Genomic DNA, 21,496 nt, shown 5'->3' on the forward strand with positions numbered 1-21,496 from the left:
GTCGCGGCCCCAAATAGAAAAGGCGGCGCCGAGCCCTGGGACCTCTCTCTGAAATCCTCTTCCTCCATCAGCTATTTCTCCTGGAGCAGCCTGAGTCCACATCCCGTGAGATTATCTGGAGAAGCCTCGGGCCTCCAACTTCATTAAAACCACAAGAGGTGCGTGTCTGGGGGACGGGTGATAGTCTGGGCCCCTCAAGCGGTAAGCCCACGACGCCCAGCCGAGGAGGAGGACTCCTGCCTCCCAAGGCTCTGGGCACCAAGACCCACTCTCAGGCCCCGCCTCCTTGCTCCGCCCCGCGCCGGCGACGCCGACCAGCGGGTGGGTTTCCGTTTCCGGTGGCGGATTGTTGACGCCTGCGGTTGCGGCGGTCACTACCGGGCCGTTGGGGAGGGGCCAGTGGGGGAGTGAGACGGAGCAGTGACAGGACCGCCGAGCGTGCTGCTGAGGCGACGATGGCGGAGGGGCCGGAGAAAGCTCGAGGCCGCCCTCCCGGGCAGGACGACGGCGGAGGGGACCACGAGCCCGTTCCTTCGCGAAGAGGCCTTCCCGCCGCCGCCCCACGGCCCCGGGACGGGCCGCAGGCCGAACCCCAGGCTCCGGGCCGGCCCCCAGCCCCGGGCCTCGCTCCCCCCGCGGCCGCCGCCGAGGAGTCGGAGCCGCCGCGCGAGCCCGAGAATGGCAGGGAGGCGGGCTCCGGCTCTGGCTCCGGCCCCGGAGCGGGCCTGCAGGCGCCGGTAGGCTGCGAGGCGCCCGAGGCGGCGGCGCCGCGGGAGAAGCCGGCGCGGCTGAGCGCCCGGGAGTACTCCCGGCAGGTGCACGAGTGGCTGTGGCAGTCCTACTGCGGCTACCTCACCTGGCACAGCGGCCTGGCCGCCTTCCCCGCCTACTGCAGCCCCCAGCCGCCCGCACCCAGCTACCTCGCGGGCGCCGGCGCCGCCGCTGCCCCGGCCGCCGGGCCGCCGCCCCTGCAGCTGGGCTATTACAACCCCTTCTACTTCCTGAGCGCCGCAGCCGCCGGGCCCGAGCCTCCGGCCTCCGCCGGCCTCACCGCCTCGGCTCCGGTCGCCAGCCCGGGAGCCCGCGCGCCTCACGTGCAGCCGCCGGCCCGGGCAGCCCCAGCGACGAGGGTAGGACCCGCCGCCGCCTCGCGAGCCCCGAGCGAGACCGGGCGGCAGGCAGGTGAGAGGCTCTTCGGGGAGCGACCTGGGGGCGGGGCCGGCGGGCCCCTCTCCGCTGTCAGCGCTGCCGCGCTCGCCGTGGCTTCTGCGCGTCTGTCAGCTCGCAGGGTGTACAGCGCGGCCGAGCGTGCGCCTTCCCTTAGATCTAGCGCTCCGAATCGGTTCCCTGGCTCCCCGGACTGGTGGTTTCCACGTGTAAAGAAGCCTTTGCTCCTCAAAGCGTCCTCTTAGCCTTCGTCTCCCGGTGTGGAGTGAGATCCGAAGCTTAATTCACTCAGACGGCAAACCCGGCTGGGGGGAGGGGAAGTTTTGACTGGTGATGCTGGAAAGAATCCAGACATGGATGTATTAACTATATTATATATAGTTAATATGATAACTGTTTTATGAATTAGGGACAGTGGAACTGACGGATATTAAAGGAGATTTTCATGAATGCAAATGGAATTAGGAACCTTTGGGCCTTGGCTTCATCTTGTGTATCGTCTGTTTACTTCTGTATGGGAATTAGAATATTCTGAATCACGTACACTTTTTAGTGTATTATTTAGACTTTTTGTTTACTTTATCCAGCCACAGATAATATGGGACAAGACCTAGTTGCCTGAATTTGATTCAGAATTTAGGATGGCAGCTTGATAATCCCTGGATTTGTTACATAGAAAGCAAGACAAACTAAATGAATAAGGGGTAAGATGAGGGGCACAGGGCTTTACTTCGTACCGTCTACACTTAACCTTGATATTTTGCTTAAAAAAAAAGTTTAATTTTGTGTCATAGGCTTGTAATCACCTGGAGTCTCCTCATTTGAATCCCTAGTGAAATGTATTGAGTACTTGAAATAATGAAATTTATCTCTGAAATCATTTCTAAACATTAAGGGGGTGAAAACAAGCTTTAAACTGCTCAGTAAATAGTGAAGTAGCGTTGCTGTTTTAATAACATGCCCTGTTGAAGTCAATACCAATAATTGTTGCAGTTATAAAATTTTTTTTATCAGCAAGTTGTACCTTGACTTTACATTCATTACCTAGCTTGGGTTCCGAGGCCTATGTGCAACGATTAGTTTTCCTAACTTTTTTCTTTTTTTTTTAAATTTACAGGTAGAGAGTATGTTATTCCATCCTTGGCCCACAGATTCATGGCAGAGATGGTGGATTTCTTTATTCTCTTCTTTATAAAAGCAACCATTGTCTTAAGCATTATGCACCTCAGTGGAATAAAGTAAGTTAAGGCCATTTGCAGAAGGGTTTTAATGTCCACTGTCTAGAGATCTTGCTTTAATTTTTTTTTCATGCCTGCAAGTGACTATATGGGTAATCTGTGTGCCAGTGCCAATGATTTCTTTATAGGAGCTTTGTCAGATTTGCTTTCTTGTTGGTTTTAAGAAATAACCACGAAAGAGAGAAAAACACTTAATAAATTCTGCAAGATGTGGGGAATTTCACCTATCAAAAGTAGGTGAAAGGAACCTCCAACCCTGGTTTGATTTTATTCACTATTAGGCCAGTTGCAAATTTTTCTCTTACAATCGTTTTCAGAGTGGAGTATCTAAAGACAAAGGCATAAAGAGGTTTTGGTAGATGAACTATTAATAATCAGCTAGATGGCATTTCCAAATGGGGTTGCGTATACTGTCAGGCAAGTTCCAAGTGAACTGCAAAGTGAGCTATTTATTTGAATAATCTTCCTTTCAGATTAACAATCATAATAGCAATGATCACTTGCTAAGCACTTTGTGTGTGCTAGGCTTTGTATGGACTCTTAATCTTGCCACCACTATAAAGTAGAGGTTAATCTCTCCATTTTATAGAGATTGAAATTTGGGCTTACAAAAAGTTAAGCCCAGAATTTACAAAGGCAGTAAGTGACCGTCAAGTTCAGACCCTGGTAATTAAATTTCAGGGCCCCTGCCAGGAGCCTGAATGTTGCTATGATTCTTCCCCGTCTCTCCCTCCCTTACGCCCTACACATCCAATCAAGTACCAGCTAACTCCTTTCTGTTCAATCTCTTGAATAACCTTCAACCCATACCATTTCCTTTTCACTGTCAGAATTTCATTTTTCATCATTGCTTCTCCCTAGTCCAGTCACTGCCATCACTTGCTTGGATTATAACACAAGTCTTCTAACTGGTATCTCAGTTTACTGTCTCCTGTTTTATCTCAGTTCAGTCTCTGATAGAAAACCAAAGAGATCATAAATTCTGATTCTGCCACTCTCCTGCCTTAAAATCCTTCAATAGTTTCTCATTGCCATCAGGGTAAGTCTTACTAATGTCCTCATATATTTTAACAGATACCCTTATTTCTTAATCACTCACCTCTCACACTTAGTTATTTGAGCCACACTGAACTGCCTACAGCTTCCATCATACTCTTGCTTAAAGGCTTTCTCTCTGGTTAGTCCCTCTCTCTGAAATTTCTCCCTTCTTAGTCTGGCCAACTTCTCTTCATCCTTCAGATCTCACCTTAAATGCCATTTTTGGGAAGCCTCCACTAAGTTAAGTGTGCCTGGTACGTGTCTCCAAGTACCCAGTGGTTCTCTATTATAGTCCTTTCCCCACACTTCGTTATTATTTATTCTGCTTTACCTGCTGGGTTAGAAACTCCGTGAAAGCAGAGACCATGTTGAATTCACGTGGCATTTTACCCCAGGGCTAGTACAGCGCCTGCTCGTGGTAGTGCTTATTTGTTGAATAAGCTAATGAATGTTTTGTGAAACTAGACAGTTGGAAACCTAAAGATTAGTTTATAATTTCAATTAAAGTTTTTAATTTACACTAATGAAAAAGAAATCAATGCAACTGCTCTGCTAACTGATTCTTTGTAACCGAAAACTATTTTTTGTAGGGATATCTCTAAGTTTGCTATGCATTATATAATAGAAGAAATAGATGAAGACACATCAATGGAAGACTTGCAGAAAATGATGGTTGTGGCGCTTATATACAGATTATTAGTTTGTTTCTATGAGGTAAGCTACTGACTTCAGCAAATATTAATATTTAACAATCTAATTTTAGATTATCAGCCCAAGACAAAAATGTAGTGGAGATTTTTATTTTTAATCATGTATTTGTCAAATGTCTTTATTTTTTTCTAAATTCCCTTTAACATAATACTTTCCAAGTTAAAACTTTCGGAATGGAGACATTTTTCAGTTTCTTTGTAATACATTTCAGTCTTGTTGTCCGAAAATATATTTTAAGTTGGTTGTGGAACTTGAAATGTGTCTTTCCATAGAAGCAACTTGCTAAAAAATATAATGGATCATAGAGAAATATTACAGTAGATATCTTGTGGTATTGAAGATGTTAGAGACCTGCAGAAATGCATTAAAAGGTTAACCCTTAAGTATTCTATGAAATTCTTCCAACTTGAAAAATTTAAAACATGAATCATATGGCAGGAAAATTTACCTTTAAAATTGGTATAGTTGAGCCAGTAAATTATTTTAAAATGATCCTTCTTTCCTTAGATAATTTGCATTTGGGGAGCAGGTGGTGCGACCCCAGGGAAGTTCCTGCTAGGGCTTCGAGTTGTGACATGTGATACGTCAGTGCTTATTGCACCAAGTCGGGTTTTAGTGATTCCTTCCTCAAATGTTAGCATTACAACGTAAGTTCTTTTTTTTAGCTTAATGTATTATGTACTTATGAATTGTATTGATTCTGTACTTAAAAATTATTTTCATAAGTTATACCATTTGATAAAAGTATTTTTAGGATGTTGGTTCTTCATGGCATACAATAGGCTTACATTTATTAAGTTTAAGACAAAGTTTGAATGTTTTCAATGATTATAGACGCCTCTTCAGTATACAGCTTCAGAGGTAAGCATTTTATGAACGGTAGGTCACAGTAATGAGAGGAGGATCTGGGCGTGGCTGCTCTATCAGTGCTCCAGGCCTAGCTGTATTATTCTCTACATCTGTGGATATTGGAGTTTAGTTACTGCTCTGCCTTGAAGCTTCCATTTGGTAATACCTGTCATTATCCCATCTTGAATAGGCAATAAGAATTTTGACAGCTATACATGCGTGCATCCTGCTCCTAAGTGATAGAGCTTGTAATACTTCCAGTACTCATGGCTAGCTGTTGGCATCTGGCTCTGGGGGAAGGTACAGATAGTGATAATGGAAGTTGTGGAGGTGAGTAGGTGGTAATCAGTTGAGCAAAACAGGATACTGGCTGGAATTGCTGCCAGAATAATTCAGAGTTGGGTTGTTTAAACAAGAGACTCTAGAAAAAGCCTTGAATTTGCTCACATCTTCAAAATTTCCTTACATTTTTGTGATTCTAATAATCCTGGCTATTACTTTTAATGAGTCAATAATGGCTAATATTTATTGAGCACCTCATAAACCAGGCACTGTTTTAAAAACATTGCATATGTATTAACTAATTTAAGATAGGTACTATAGGTACTATTACCCTCTTATTACAGATGTGTAACACAACTAGTAGTTGGTAGAAAATGAATCTGAAACCAAGCAGTCTGGATTCAGAGCCCACACTCAGCTGCTGTGTTATCCTATAACGGTTCAGTGCACTGAAAGGCAGAAATCTAATGTTAGTAGGACAATTCTCCATTCTGAGCTACTGTTGAAAGCTTTTTAAAGCTTTCCTTAATCACAGAAGCCCACAAAGAAAGAAGAGATATGATAAACAAATACAGTAATTTGAAATGCTGGTGCTCTTCATAGAAGGTAGAAAATGGGACTGTGTAAGTGTATTCAGTTTAGAAGATAGTGAAAACACACTAAAAGTATAGAGGTACTAAAAGTAATGAGTGACTATAGAAAGGGTAAGTAAAGGCAATAGTTATTCTAGTCTTCTGTCAAAATACTAGAAAATACTGTAAACTTTTAGTTCACATTCTAAGACATATTATTGCTTTTCATGTGCAAGTTCTAAAGTCTAACTTTTATGTTACGAAGTCTTTAGAACTAGCCCAGGTGGTTTGATCATACTTTGCTACTTGAAAGTAATTCAGTTATCAAAGGTTAAAACTCTGTTAATTATACTTTGAATATGTTTTAAGTACATCTTGAACTTGATAGAATACTATTAATCTATATGTAGTTGGTATACGACTTATCTGTTTTTTGTTTTTTGTTTTTTTGCTTTAATTTTTTAGGTCCACTATACGAGCTTTGATCAAGAATTTTTCTATTGCTTCTTTTTTCCCTGCTTTCATCACACTGCTGTTTTTTCAGCATAATCGAACAGCCTATGACATTGTAGCAGGGACCATTGTGGTAAAAAGAAATGGGGTCAGATGATGCCCCAAAAAGCCCTGAATTCCATACTCTCTGGAATAATGACAAGACTAAATTATATATCAAGGCCATCAGTATCCCTGGGTTACATTAACTGATGATTTAGAAATTAAAGCAGTTGCTCCAGTGTGATGCAGGTGACTATGCTGAAAGTATTGATTTTACTTGAATGTCAAAGAACTTCTCCAGAAGAAAAACCTGTTAAGTTCAAGTGTTAAAATTTTTAGATTGACCCGAAGGCAAGTGGTGTCATAATCAACAATGGACAGTATATACATAAGATCTAAGGTATTTATTAGAACTTGCTGAGAGCATTTTCAGCTTTGAAATCTCCAAACGAAACTTTAACAACCTATTCTGGTTTATCCCAAATGATGGAAAACGTCCAGCTGTGTTTTGTGCACACACTCACCCTTTAGTAACACTTCCTGAGGCAATTTTTGTCTTTGCTTTTTGGGGGGAGGGAGTGGGGACAAACATTTGATAAGCCACTTAGCGCCCATCCCAGGAGCGGGTGAGTGAGTTAGCTGCAAGAGAGAGGGGAAAGTGAGGCCGGCGAGCAGTTCCCTGACTTGAAATTTTAAAATCTGTACTGCAGTTTACTGCAGGAATGATGTAACTTTATAACTATGCTTAATGCCTAAACATGTATTTGGGGGCAGATTTTGCATGACGATGAAAAAGTATTAAGTCATATTGCTATCTTATCCTTGTTTTTTTTTTTTTTTTAAAGAAAAAGGTAAGTTAGTGATTGCTTTTAATGGGGTTGGGGGGGAGGGGTAAGTTTTCACTGTAAATTTAAATTGAAACTCATGTGCAAGTGTTTCCAGTGCCCTAAATCAAACCATAAATATGTGGGGAAAAGCAGTCCTATCAAACTGTTGCATATTTACTGTAAAACAGTATTCCCAGTACGTGTGCAGCATGAAGAAAGTGTTAGTGCTTTTCAGTGTTCTGAATATAACTTCTCTTTATATACAGGATATTCACATACTAGTTTCCTTTTATCATATTATATTGTTCGATAACTTTTGAAGCATCAAGGAATTAAATAATCTTAGCATTTCATGATTAAATACTAGTAGCCTGTGAAATACTTACCAATTTTCCCGTTAGGGACTGTTCTCTGTAACAAGGAAGAGTAGCATTTCCAGACCTTATTCCGAGTTCTTTGGTTCTGTGGGCCAGAAGCTCATCTGGGGCCTGCCCGGGATGACGTTTTTGAGGGAAATGTGAAGGAACACTTCGTGTTTTGCCATTTTAATTTAGTGCACATGTGTGCTTTTGTTAGATGGCCCAGTTAGCTGTGCTGAGGTGTATCTGAACTAAAGGTTTTGTTTCTTAGGCATTTTCAGCATCTCTGTTATTTTCCCCCAAAACACTAAACTGTGTTGAACAGTTCATAACTAGGGTGCTTACAGGATCAATCTAGGCTTTATTTTGGTCTTAACAGCAAATACATTTGCTATTACTATATCAGTTTTTAAAGTGGTTTTTTTTTTTGACATTTAAAACGTGAATATTTTCAATTTGTTTATAGAAACCTTAACAGTGTCCTTAATGCCTTTTTTTATTGTAAAATTTCATAAACCATGAGCCATGGTTTATAGTTTCATGAAAACCATGAGCCATGGTTTATGGTTTTCATAAACAATGTTTTTCAAAATAATTTTATAGTAACTCTATCACAGAAAGCCTATTAGTTAAATGTGTCAAAATACTAAACAGATCATTCACCTGTTTCTGGGAAGATAAAGTGTTATGGGCCTTCACAGTAAACAAACCCAAACCATCCACTAACTTCTTAAATTAGAGGAGAAATTAGGAAATGTTACATAAACTTACCAATTAGTAGTGTATACATTAGCATCAGTGTATACACCCCCTTTGCCCCTGATTGGGAATTGGAGTTGAAATGTACCCTTCCGACATGTAGCTCTGGAATACACCTTTAATGTATAATTTCCTCGATGGTTCACCACTTAGGCTATTTTTATACAGTAAAACAAAAGGAAATACGTAGTCCAGTTTGTTTTATACTTTAATATCTATCTATGTAGATGCATTTCTCAGGATTCAAGTTACACTATTGTAGCCCTATCAAGTAAAAAGTGTTACTTTGTCTGCCTTTACAACAAAATCCAAGTCTGTTTATGAATTCAGCACTTACTTAGGGAGATTTTTGATTCCCAAGTTGGGGGGGAAATGACAAAATGGGGAAGGGGGAGCCACACATGTTTTTCTCTTGGGGCTGCGGCCTCCCTATTTTCACTATATATTTCATTTATAGAAATGCTGAATTTTCTGTGTCAAGACAGAATTCTCATACTGAAGCTCTACAGCCTAAAAAGGCAAAAAGAAAGTTGTCTTCATAGTATTAATATCATTCATCACTTTTACAAGATAATAAGGAACAAAAATTAGGAGTCATGCTGAGAATACTTTCAGTGAACATACCGTATGTAAAACCACAGGTCATGCGGTTAATTTAGGCATCTAGAAACTCTACCTGTTACGAAATACGCAGCCTGAGTGGCTCCTGCACCGTGAGAAAAGTCTGACATACTAAATGCACGCTGGGCTGAGCTAGGTGAGTGGGAGCGGCGGCAAGCAAGCTGTGCTTTTAGGGAGTCTGTGACCAGAGGGAGAGCCAGCACCTGTGTGGTACTTGTGTGGCACTGCTTCAGAAGTTACTTCTTTCTCCCTAAACAGTCACCTAGTTTCTCCCAAATATTTAGGATTGAAAAAAATGCATTATATTTGACGACTTTGTCTAAATTTATAAAAGTCTTTAATGTTTGTTTCAAATGACAGTAAAAATTGTTCTAACTCTAAAAGAAGGATTTTTTTCCCTTAAGTGACTTGTTTGGGCGTTTCACTTAGGCATAAATATTTCCAGCAAAAGGAAGACAGGAGTTGAAAATTAAACTACTTGGGAATAAAGGGCTTTTTGATGGGAATGTATTAAATTTTTTTACTCTACACTTATCCCTATGAAAACAGGCTGTTGTTCCTTTTAAAGAATATTCCTAAATAATAGCAGTATTCCTAAAATCTGGCAAATACTTCAGTTACTTGCCATTTCCCACCCCCCCCCACCCCATACCAAAGGCCAAAATCTTTGCAATACGTGCTTGCCTGGGTAAAGTTCCTCCTCTCAAGCTGTGTGCGTATTTCTTTGCAGTTCATTATAGTATGGCTTGATCCACAAACAGTTTCTGATGGCCTGCCTATAAATGAAAATTCAACATTCTATTTTTAATAATTTGCCACCAATTTGTATTCTTTGTCTCAATAAATACCTGGTCGCCAATGCTTTTGTGTTTTGCCTGTTTGAGGTTTGCTCCAGAATCTCTTGCTTCCAAATACAGCTGCTCTAGCATTCTTTGCCTTCAGGAGATGAATGCTTTCAGAAATAGAGGTCTATCAAAAAAAAATCATCCACTTTGAGATATATTCTTTTAGCAAGTCACTCAGAAGTTAGCTGTAGATGACTAAGCTTTTAATGTTAAACTAATCCTGTCCGTTCCTTAAAGTTGTTAACCATTCCAACCGCAGTGCAAGATACTAAGGACCTACATTACACATGAGGAACCAGAAGTCAGAGTCTCGTAGCTAGTAGAAGACTGAGCTGGGCAATTTAATCCTAGTCTGGTCTTGTAAGCATTCCCTATTGAGACCTTTACAAACAAAACTAGGACAGGACACACAACAGGTTCCTCGAGAAACACAAAGATAATAAAGGATAAACTTAAATGTAGTTAAACTGTGGCGTGGTCTGAATCCTGTAGACAATGTGCTGTTAGGACCTCAGCCATGAACTACTACACATTCTGGAAACCACAGTGGATGTCTGAGGTAAGCTTATAAAAGTTGCCCCATATTACAAGGAAACGAAAGCTCTGACATGGTACATATAGCTGGTGTGTGTAGCTAGCTAGACCCAACACACCCATTTTTCTCAATTTTACTGTACGAAATTTGTCAGTTTCCATTAAACAGGCCCAGCACACGACATACTGATACAATTAAAGAAAACATAAGTTCTTCCCCAGGCTAAACCAGGAAGTTTATGGCCTGGTTACAAATTGCTAAAATTAGTCCAACACTTATTTCAAGTAATAAAATCCTAATTCCATGAATAATTCCAAGAGAAATTTGTAACAAATAGCTAAAGACTTATTTCAGTTGTCTGAATTGTGCTTCTTTTTCTTAATGCCCCAAACTGTAAATTACTAAAAAAACAACCTACCACTTGAGAGTGGCATGCCTGGACCTCATGCATCAGAAGTCTTCCAGGTGCTCATGTAATGATTTTGGGCCCTACCTGGACCCGGTGATGCATCAATCTCTGGTGAGCAGGTCCCAGGACATACATTTGGCCCACCTCACCAAGCACATTGATGTACATTCAGTGAGAACAACGGACCCTCTTGTAAATCAACCAAATTACATAAACGTACCTGATTATTCCATCTTTCTGCATATGCCTTTCTTACCTTGAGAGATTATTTTCAGTTAAAAACAATTCCTTGATTGATCCAGCATGAGAAGTGGGCTTTTACTGTTTTCTTACCATAACGTTTCCCCTTCTTCCACAAACAGCGCTTGACTTTCATTTGTGTATGGAGCATGGAACCCAAGGCTGCTATTACAGCCACGGGGAGTGGGTCTGCAGCCTGCACCAGTCCGACGAAGAGATACCTCTGCTGGGCTTAAGCAGGGACTGATTTGAGGCTGGAGCTGCTACCACGAATGTTTTCTATAGCTGCCGTGTGCAGCCTGAGAGTTAAAGCAGTTGAGATGAAAAGCCAAGTCCTACCCAAGTCCCAAACACTCTAGCCCTAGAGATCTCCGTTCTGGGGGCCAGGAGATTTCATTTATAAGATAAGCCACCCTAAGTTTGGTTTTCAGTTACTTGCTTTAAAAAAAAAAAATTACTAAATAAAATGAAATATTTCCAGCACATTTTTAATGAAAAATCTTTCCCAGAATAGAAAGCCTAATATTCCCATCCATATCGACCTAAAGAATGGCTAAGAATGAACGAACATGCAGTTTAGTTAGGCATTAACTTCTCCGCATCAACACCCCACAGGTTCCCAGTTTACTTCTTTTAGCATGCACCATCATCTTCTGCCCCAAAGAGGTTCATGTCAAATGTGTATTATTTAATAAGGTGAGAATTATAAATACAAAATTCCTACTCCAAAACCAGCATTGGATGATGGCCTAAGACATTTTCAGTAAGAGTAACCATGTCACTGGAAACAAAAAAGCTCTTAAACATTTTAAAGTACTGAATTTAACCACAAGTTCAGCAAAATAAAAGTCGCCACAGAATAATTATATGTACAAACTGAAGAATACAATTATCAAACGCTGTCCCAAGAGCACTTTTATGGACCATAGGAAAGAAATCTAGTTACAAAAAATCGATAATCCAAAAGAAATTCCACAAAATGACCACTGAAGTTTTTGTGGGCTATTTTGGGCATGTATCTCCAAGAACTCTATCAATAAAACATTGTCTAGTCACCTATCAAGGAAGATACAAGTACAAACAGAAATGGCTGCGTGTGTTTATTTTCAACTTTTAAAAAGGTATGTCAATTTATATGCAAAGTAGGTGTGATTCCTAGCACCAGACATAAAGCAGGATTATCTTCAGACACTTCCCCTTCACTTAGGAGTTGTCCAAATCACTTCAATGTATTCTTCAGAATTTTTCTTCTAACTGACCATTGTTAACCTTTATAAAAAGGTTCCCTTCCACTAACACTCATACCTTCACTAGGATTTAACACTAGAACAAAACATATTTCATAATTTTTTATTGATGGCATTTATCCCATGGTTTAACATGTTAATTATACTGTAATAAACATGGCTTTAATATTAAACTTTTCCTTATTATCCAAAGTCACCACAGTCCATTTCAGTAAATATAAAAATATATGCTTAATACTTTGTACAATACTGGTTTTTGGTCCAAACAAAAACTGGATCAGAAAAGCCAATAAACTCACTTTAAGAATCCCCAATTTTTTTTTTTAAAGATTTCCAAATGGATTTAGGCAACTTTGAATAATGGGATTTACATAATAAAATCTGAGACAAGACTAAACAACAAAAAAAATTTTCTAACACAAAATTAAAATTTCAAGTTCACAGATTTATGTTATGCCAAAAAAGTACAGAAACAAAACTGTATTTACACAAGTTTCATAATAAAATAATGAAAAAGGCAAGACAGGTGATAGTCAGAAGAATGCCAATATAGAAATAGCGTATAATTATTAAATGGAGAACGAACTAGATCTAACAAGTCCTTAGTATGGACCATTCTTTAATCAGGCTTCCTCTATCAGAAAATTTTAGTGCACAATACACCCAACTCACTCACTTCACACATACACCAGCACAAACTCAGCATAGAAATCATTCATTTCAACATCCTCTAATCTATACAGAATTCCTCAGATATAATTACAATTACAATGCGTTCCATAAAACGCATATCAACGCACACGGTGGTGCAGACAAAGAGGTTGTATACAAAGCCATTCTCTTGAGCGGGCTTGATTCCTGGGTTCAGCCAGCCTATGCCAAACCAGTGAATAATTTGCTGGATCATAAAACATTTTTGCTGAAGAAGTAGTCACCGGTCTAGCTATTATTTTTTTAAAAGGGGGTGAGAGAGGTGAAGTTGGGGTTTCTGAAAAGAAAAAAGGAGGAAAATTCCAAAATTAAAGATCTGACTTCAGATAACCCAGCACATAGTACAATCCAGAATCTGAAAGTAGGGCACCAGCTGTTGTTAAAACAGTGTGTATAACACCATCAAGACCTTTATTTCCTGCGTCTAACAGCAGTCTTTATCTTGCGACCAGAAACTGAAGTTCCAGAAGAGAATGAGTTTTTCCCATTTGACCTGTGAAAAACAAAAACTCTGTAATGTGACATGATGCTCAGATGAAAGTTCACAATCATAACACTAAATGTGACTGGTGATGGGGTGGGGGACACTACTTTCTGCTACACCTCATACCCTCAGAGAGAGACGCACACACACACACACCCTGCTACTTTCTGCTACACCTCATACCCGAGACACACACACTCTCCTGCTAGAGACACACACACACACACACACTCTCTCTCTCTCCTGCTAGTTGTCTTAGGCTATGATCCTCCAAAATTGTAATATGGTAAATTGATGAAGAACATAGATTTTACCTCAACTATACTGCACCTTGGTGATTCTAAACACACACACACACACAAACACACACACAAACACACACCCTCATTATGTTAAATTCTCCATTTCAACAAAAAGCTCTCTTACCCCAGAGTAAACGCCGCTGGAGACTGGCTAAATTGAAAGCCCCCTGAGCCAGAGGGCTGGGCTGAGGCTGCAGGTGTGCTGGCATTTGCACCGAACGTGAACACTCCTGATGGATTATTGTTTGTGAAGTTGAAATTTGTAGCACTGCTGCCAAACTGGAAAACAGAACCTGCAATAGATGAAGCAGAAAAACTTCATTAAGGTAAAAATGATGGTTCTTCTAGTAATGACTCTGACTTTTACATACAAAAACCTGTAAAGGGTTAAAGCTCTTATGGTAACTTAAAGAAAATTAAGTATTTTCTCCACTCACACAATATATACCTGACACCCTCAAACAAGTGACCTAACTCACCCATGACCAAGGAAAAAAGGGCAAAGTGGACTTTTCGCTAAGACCGTGGAATCAACAAACATACTTACCTCTATCTTCTTCAAAAATTATGTTAAAATAACAGAAAAGGGAATTTTACAATAAATGGAAAGAGGAGACAACACAACAAAATTTTGAAGTTGGAAGGCTAACTGGAGCCAAGTACTAAACGAGCAGCAAGGGAAAGCACAGAAGTCTTTCCATTTACACTAAACATACCCAAAAGGTTTAGGTTCCAGGTACTTCTGGAAGTGAGAATGAAGGTGTGACTGAAAAAAAAAAAAACAAAAGCAGAATGGTAGAGTATCTGTTTAAGAAGCAGATACCTAGATCAATCCCTCCCCAGCACCAAACAGGATAATAAATCTCCTCTACCCAGCAGAAGAATAGAACTTTAGTCTCTGGAGAGGCCTCTGGACCAGGGGACATCACACATAAAGGCAAGGATACCATATTGAAAACAGAAGGATTCAGAGTAGGTTGATACAATGAATATTGAGAGCTGCAGCCTTCCGCCACGACTCAGCTCCCATAACACTGGCAATCAGGAGTATATATACTCTTCAGGAAGGAGACTGGAAGAATCTTCTCTGGGGAATCTGGTAGTCTGAAAGGAAAGACCTAAATATATTGTACTAGCATCCAGTTCTTCCCAAGAGGACAAGCCAGTTAGATAAACCTACAATGATATTCAAGATCTGTAAGCCCTAACCACATACAATGAATTATCGAGTGGTATTTAGATGTCCTGCACTCATAAAGTTATAAGTAGAATGGAAGAAAATATTTGCAAACCATATATTTGATAAAGGGCTGATATCCAAAATACATACAGAACTCCTACAACTCAAGAGCAAACCTTCCCCCCCGCAACAAACAAAAACCAAAACCAAACCAAAAAACCCCTCAAATAACCCAACTAAAAAACGGGCAAAAACAAAAAACAAACAAATAAAAAAAACGGGCAAAGAACCTGAATAGACATTTCTCCGGAGACAACACACGGGTAAATATAAAAAGATGCTCAACCTCACTAATCATGGGGGGGAATGCAAATCAAAACCACTAGGAGATATCAGCTCACACCTTTTAGAATGGCTATTATCAAAAAGATAAGAAATAACAAGTGTTGGCAAGGACGTGGAGAAAAGGGAGCCCTTGTGAACTGCTGGTAGAAATGTAAACTGCTGCAGCCACTATGGAAAACAGTATGGAGGTTCCTCAAAAAGTTAAAGATAGAACCACCATATGATCTAGCAATCCCATTCTAGGTATTTACCCAAAAGACTTGAAACTAGGCTCTCAAAAAGATAGCTGGACTCTCTCATTCATTGCAGCATTATTCGCAATGACCAAGATGTAGAAACAACCTAAATATCCATAGATAGATGCACAGATAAAGGAAATGACATATATACATAAAATGGAATATTAATCTTGCAATATGGGAAAACATGCACGCACCTGGAGGACATAAGTGAAATAAGCCAATCACAGAAGAACAAGTACTGCATGACTTCACTTCTATGAGGAATCTAAAATAACCAAATTCACAGAAGCTAAAAGAATGGTGGCTGCAGAGGAGGGCTTGGGAGTGGGAAGAAATGAGGGGCTGCTATTCAAAAGGTATGAAGTGTCAGTCATGCAAGACGTGTACATTCTAGAACTCTGCTGCACAATACCATGCCCAGAGTTAACAACACTGCACTGCACACTTGACTTGTTGAAAGAGTACATAGCTCTCACGTTAAATATTCTTACTACAATTAAAAAAAAAAAAAACCCCAAACACTACAAGTAGAGAGGCAAGAAGCACCAAACACGTGAGGAAAGTATTTCATAAGAAACACTAAGACCAAAACAATAATAAAGAAAAGCAATTTGGAGAAAACTAAGCAAAAGCTTTAAGAAGGGGGAAAAAAACCCCTGCATCATTAATATCTTCAAGAGATCAATAGATAACACTTCTAAAACAAAAGCAAAAGGATATAAAAAGGAAACATCCACAGAACAAAGAGGACCACTTGGAAATTAAAAAGTAATACAAGTGGAAGTAAAATCTCAACAGGTGTGTTTAAAAGTAAATTGAGGGGGACTTCCCTGGTGGTGCAATGGTTAAGAATCCGCCTGTCAATGCAGGGGACATGGGTTCGAGCCCTGGTCCGGGAAGATCCCACATGCCGCGGAGCAGCTAAGCCCATGCGCCACAACTACTGAAGCCCATGCGCTGCAACTACTGAGGCCCACGCGCTCTAGGGTCCACGTCCCGCAACTACTGAGCTCACGTGCTGCAACTACTGAAGCCCGCGCACCTAGAGCCCGTGCTCCGCAACAAAAGAAGCCACCACAATGAGAAGCCCGTGCACCACAACGAACAGTGGCCCTCGCTCACCGCAACTAGAGAAAGCCCGCGCACAGCAACGAAAACCCAACGCAGCCAAAAAGAAGTGCTTAACTGTGTGAAAGTTGGGAATGCTGTTTATAGGTAAATCTAAACATACACATCTCTGTTTTGCCAAGTACAAGAGACAAAAAAAGAAAAAGACATGCATGGTTTCAAAGTTCAAAGAACAAAATTATATTTAAGACATACAGAACCCAAGTACGGAAACAAAGGACATGACTACTACATACATACTTACTGGAATTAGGAGCTGTTCCAGAGCCAAATGCAGACTGACTAGGCTGCTGTCCAAACACGGGAGGCTGGCTACTGCTTGACACTGTCCCAAAAGTAGGTGGCGCAGGCTGAGACCCAGCAGAAAATAATGCTGCTGAAGATGATATAGATCCAAAGCCTGGGGGGTTAGGCTGGCTGGCACCTTGACTTTGTCCAAACGTTGGGGTCTGGTTAGCACCGAACGCTGGACTGGCAGATGGTGCTGAAGGTCCAGTGCCGAATACGAAGGAGGATCCTAGAGGCCCAGAGAGACACTGAAATCACCATGATGGTCAGAACGAGATAAGCCTCAAGGAATCTCTATCAACGGAAAGGCAAAGTTCAAGCTTCTTTCCAGACTCTTACCTTGCTGAACAGATCTTATCAAGACAAGTTTTGAATACTGATTAAGAGGGAATACAATTCTCTCTACCATTATTTAGTAAAACCATATGAAATCCAAATAAACAAAAACTTCTATTAACAAGCCTCCTATCTGAACAGCCAAAAATTTTTAGGTCTTTAAAGAGATAAATCTAAGAAGACAACTGATCTGCCATCAGAAGTGTGACACACAGCAGAAATCAGCTAATGCTGTGATTATGTATCTGTTGCATAATGAGGACTAATGTCTATTAAAATAATCTTCAGTGTCTGGCTATTTACAAATTAACATTGCAAAGGAAAAAAAAAAACAAAAAAAAATGACAAAAAACACTTGAAAAAACTGAAGGTTATACTCCTAATGAGATTAGAAATATTGCTTCCAAGAGTTACTTACACTATACACAAAATGCACATCATTCCACATAGTGAATAACTACAATACCCTGGGTAGAGATGACCTAAAAGCGGCCATGCTCTTTTGTGGTATTATTTGCTAAGAGTTCATCTGCTTACAATGAAAGCCATTCAAACTAACATGTCTCTTCTTTTTTAAATGTACCTGCAGAGCTCGATGTGGTGGGAGCTCCAAAGCTGAAACCAGAGGCGGCAGTGTCACTGCTGCTGGCACCCGGACCAAAGACAAATGGGGCGACAGCTGTGCCCGCGCTCGACGTGGTTGCTGGTTTGCTCTCTCGAGAAAACAGCAAAGACTGAGATGTACTGGATTCGGCAGAGTTCCCAAAGGCAGAGCTGCTCACAGGACTGCTGGCCTGTCCAAACACAAAGGCAGCCGCAGGCACACTGGAGGTCGCGGTGGAACTACCAAACATGCCGCCAGCAGCTGAAGTGGCCGGTGTACTTGAACTAGAGGAACTGCTGTTCAGGAAACTAAACACTGGCTTTGCTGTACCTTGATCTATAAGACAGAAATTAAGAAATAAACAAAAACCTTTAAGAACAGGTAATACCAGAAAGCATTTTTTCCTAGCCTAAAGTCTAAGAGTCCATTAGAAAACAGAATCATTAAGTTTTTAATATAGATTCATTCATCGAATGGACATCTGTTACGTTAAATTTTGATGCAGTCAAATATATCCATCTTTTCTTTTATGGCTTATGAACTTTGTCTAACATAGCAAAACCTTTGGCATTCAGATTAATAAAAATAAAAAATATTCCTTAAATCCAAATCTAACTGGATACTCTGGATAACAAATTCAGACAATGGGAGATAGTTACACTTTTATAAATTTGATTTCGCAATTTATGTTAGCAGGATTGTAACTTCAATTTATCTGAACAATGGCGAATTTTCTCTGCTGCCTTTATTGACCGGTGTACCCTTTGCTCACTAATTTGTAACTCTACCTTTACAACGTACTAAACTTCCAAACCTCTACAGTTACTGTTACTAGGCTATTTTAGCATGTTGCAGGTTCTGCTGATATTATAAAATACAAATTGGAAATGTTAGTAAATACAAATGGGAAATGCTGTCCAAAACTATTTATTCTTGATTTGGAGAAAAGAGAATGATTTTTTTATATGGTGACCCTGAATCCAGTTACCTTCAGTAGAAGACTTTTTTTTTTAAACTTGTTCCAATAATATCTCAGTTCCAACACTATTTACTAGACAGGGCTGGTCACATTGTGGTATGGGCACTGGTATAATTTACAGAAAATGGAGCATGTTAGCTCACTTTCAGGTGGTTTAGTAGGACGTTAAAAATGTCTATTTCAATGGACACAGTATAGCGATACCAGGATTAAATTCGATTAGACCCTATCTCATTTTTATTCCTTTCTAAATAATAATGTATAATTTAGTTTTTGTTTCCTTTGAAGGGTGTTTTAAAATTTAAGTAGAATTTTATAGACAAAAACTGCTCACACCTATGTGTTGAATTCCATACAATTTTTTTTTCAGGTTAATTTTTCATTTTCTTGTGTTTCTAATTTATTATTCAAAAGTGTTCATGTTCTTCTGCATTGTGTTCTGGGAAATTCCAGTTCACTAATCCAATTTATCAGCTGTTTTTTTTTCCCCCCTGCTCCTCAGTCCACACAATGATTTTATTTCACAAACCATGTTTCTTTAACTTTTAAAAATGCTATTTCATTTTTTTCTTCCAGATCTTAGTTTTCATAATCACCTCTATTTCTCAGGGATTTATCACATTTGTTGTCTATGTTCCTTAAATGCCAGATGAAGACTGGTTATCTCTATTTGTAAATGAAGGCCTGTACATAAAGATTTTATTAGTTAAAAAATATTTCATGAGCTTAAGAAAAAATGCTTATTTTCCTGAACAGTATATGTCAATTCTGATTATAAAAGCCCAAACAGAAGGGAGAAAGTCACAGACAAATGTGCAAATATTGTGGGCTTTCCATTAGAGCTGTATTTCTCAAAATTAGATATGTAGATAACTTCATCAGAATCACGGGGGGGATTCTGAAGGAGCTGAATCCTCAGCTCCTTCCCAGAGAGTTCTATTACTGGTACTCTCTCAACTATTTCCAGTATAAACCACTCCTTGCCTTGCTACATTTGTTGACATCTTGTTAAAAAAAAAAAAAAACAAAAACAATGTTTAATACTTACCAGCTGTAGTACTGGTTTGAGCTCCAAAAGCAAAAGTGGCCTTCGTTGGCTGTTCAGATTCCTTCTCAGATGGTTTTGCCATACTGAAACTAAAGGTCGACTTGGAAGAACCCTCGTCTTTGGTTTGCTCTGAGTTCCCAAAGGAAAACACTGGTGGACACTTTGGCTCTTCACTGTCAGCTTTTTTCCCAAACACTAGAGATGTAGACGTGACAGGCTCTTGCTGTTTCTCTTCTGTCCTTCCCAAAACAAACAACGAGGCAGGTGGCAGGGGGGCAGGGTCCACGCTGCCAAAAGTGAACCCTCCTTTGGAGGCAGGGGTTTCTTCTTTTTTTGCTTCTGACGTCTGACATGTGAAAGGAGCCGCTGAGACGCTCTTGGTGTCTATGGTTCCAAAACTGAAGCTGCTCTTGCTCTCAGAGGTCACTGTGGTGTCAGTAGCAGCAGGCGGAGGGTTAACGACACCTGAACCAAAGCTAAAGCCTGCAGATGAAGATTTAGGCGGTTCTTCTTTCTTTTCTTGCTGCCCAAGACTAGACACCCCAAACTGAAATGGAGCTAAAGAAGGCGGATTGCTTAAACCAGAAGCAAGTCCAAACTTAAAATTACTATCATTTTTACCATCTTTTTTAACTTCTTCAGGTTTAGAATCAGATGAAACTCCAAATTTAAAATCTCCTATTGGTTTAGAAAATTTAAAGCCTTCACTCAAAGGGGTTACAGACCCAGAATCTAATGACACACCTATTTTGAAACCTCCTTGATCTCCAAATTTAAAATCTCCAGTGTTTGTTAAAGTCTGAGAGGGCCCAGAAGAGGATGACGGGATACCAAATTTGAAGGATGAGGTTGCTGGGCTCGAAGATGAGGAAGACGGGCTGAAGCCTTCAAAAATATAAGAAACACCACAAAGACAATGAATTAGTACTGCTCTCTCAAACAGAATGCCAACCTTGAAAAGTAAAGGGACATGGGACAACTCTGAAAAGGCCTACTTCGAAGAGTATTAGTTTAACAATGGCAGTAAACATGAACCAAGTTGCCCACATTCAGCATCTCGATCCTCACAACTACACTGATGTGCCACATCTCATCTACCAGACTGACAGAGATCAAACAAGTTTGATAAAACAGTGCTGGTGATGTAACCGACACTCCAGACATGGCAGGTGGATGTGTAAATCAGCACAAAATTTGTGGAAGGCAACTTGCCAATATTTACCCCAAATTACAGACACATGTACCCTTTGACCCAGCAAGTCTACAGCCAAGTCTTTATTTGAATGATAAACTCAAAGATATGCAGAATGCCATATGCAATCCAGGCAGCTGTAAATGAAGAACACAGTCCAAGCTAATCTGTGGTAATGTCAAGGGTGCAGAAAGGCGGTGTAGTATACAATCTTTTCTAACAAGGTATAGAGAAGTAAGAATATAGAGAATAGAAGTATATTTGCTTGTGATGTGCATAAAGAAACATTGAAAGAGTTACAAGAAACTAACCACAGATAGCTATTACCATTGGTGGAGCAGGAAGGATGGAAAATGAGCCAATGGGGACAAGAGAGAGACTTTTCGCTGTGAATCCTGTCATAATTTGCTTTTTAAATCTTGTGAGGACATGTGTTATTTACTTAAGAATTAAAATTTTTAGC

General features: G+C 40.1%; 2 protein-coding genes across 3 annotated transcripts in view; one reads left to right on the top strand and one right to left on the bottom strand.

Moving 5' to 3' along the window:
• Nucleotides 1-349: 349 nt before the first annotated feature.
• FAM8A1 (family with sequence similarity 8 member A1) lies at nucleotides 350-7,224 on the top strand. 2 transcript variants are annotated; one of them, XR_009701448.1, is made up of 6 exons: nucleotides 350-1,182; nucleotides 2,285-2,405; nucleotides 4,034-4,157; nucleotides 4,662-4,801; nucleotides 5,194-5,333; nucleotides 6,323-6,385. XR_009701448.1 is itself a non-coding variant. In XM_061194846.1 (5 exons), exons 1-5 carry the CDS (start codon nucleotides 456-458, stop codon nucleotides 6,465-6,467), a joined length of 1,257 nt encoding a protein of 418 aa, XP_061050829.1. In that variant the 5' UTR covers nucleotides 350-455; the 3' UTR covers nucleotides 6,468-7,224. The 2 variants fall into 2 exon arrangements, 1 of the variants encoding a protein (XP_061050829.1); XM_061194846.1 differs by lacking the exon at nucleotides 5,194-5,333 and having other exon boundaries at nucleotides 6,323-7,224.
• Nucleotides 7,225-12,308: 5,084 nt separating this feature from the next.
• Nucleotides 12,309-21,496, bottom strand: part of NUP153 (nucleoporin 153) — a 74,894-nt gene continuing 65,706 nt past the window's right edge. The window contains exons 18-22 of the mRNA XM_061195756.1: nucleotides 19,842-20,726; nucleotides 17,794-18,150; nucleotides 16,831-17,103; nucleotides 13,816-13,984; nucleotides 12,309-13,398 (exon numbers count right to left, since the gene is read on the bottom strand). Coding sequence (XP_061051739.1) covers nucleotides 13,317-13,398; nucleotides 13,816-13,984; nucleotides 16,831-17,103; nucleotides 17,794-18,150; nucleotides 19,842-20,726 — 1,766 coding nt within the window. The 3' untranslated portion in view covers nucleotides 12,309-13,316. The remainder of the gene's footprint in view (nucleotides 13,399-13,815; nucleotides 13,985-16,830; nucleotides 17,104-17,793; nucleotides 18,151-19,841; nucleotides 20,727-21,496) is intronic.

Source organism: Eubalaena glacialis, chromosome 7 (genome assembly GCF_028564815.1).
Source record: "Eubalaena glacialis isolate mEubGla1 chromosome 7, mEubGla1.1.hap2.+ XY, whole genome shotgun sequence".
Classification (NCBI taxonomy): Eukaryota; Metazoa; Chordata; class Mammalia; order Artiodactyla; family Balaenidae; genus Eubalaena; species Eubalaena glacialis.

Coding starts and splice junctions, on each gene's coding strand:
- FAM8A1 (XM_061194846.1), top strand. CDS start 456: ATGGCGGAGGGGCCGGAGAAAGCTCGAGGCCGCCCTCCCGGGCAGGAC. Junction 1,183..2,284: donor CGAGACCGGGCGGCAGGCAG/GTGAGAGGCTCT, acceptor TTAAATTTACAG/GTAGAGAGTATGTTATTCCA. Junction 4,158..4,661: donor TATTAGTTTGTTTCTATGAG/GTAAGCTACTGA, acceptor TTCTTTCCTTAG/ATAATTTGCATTTGGGGAGC.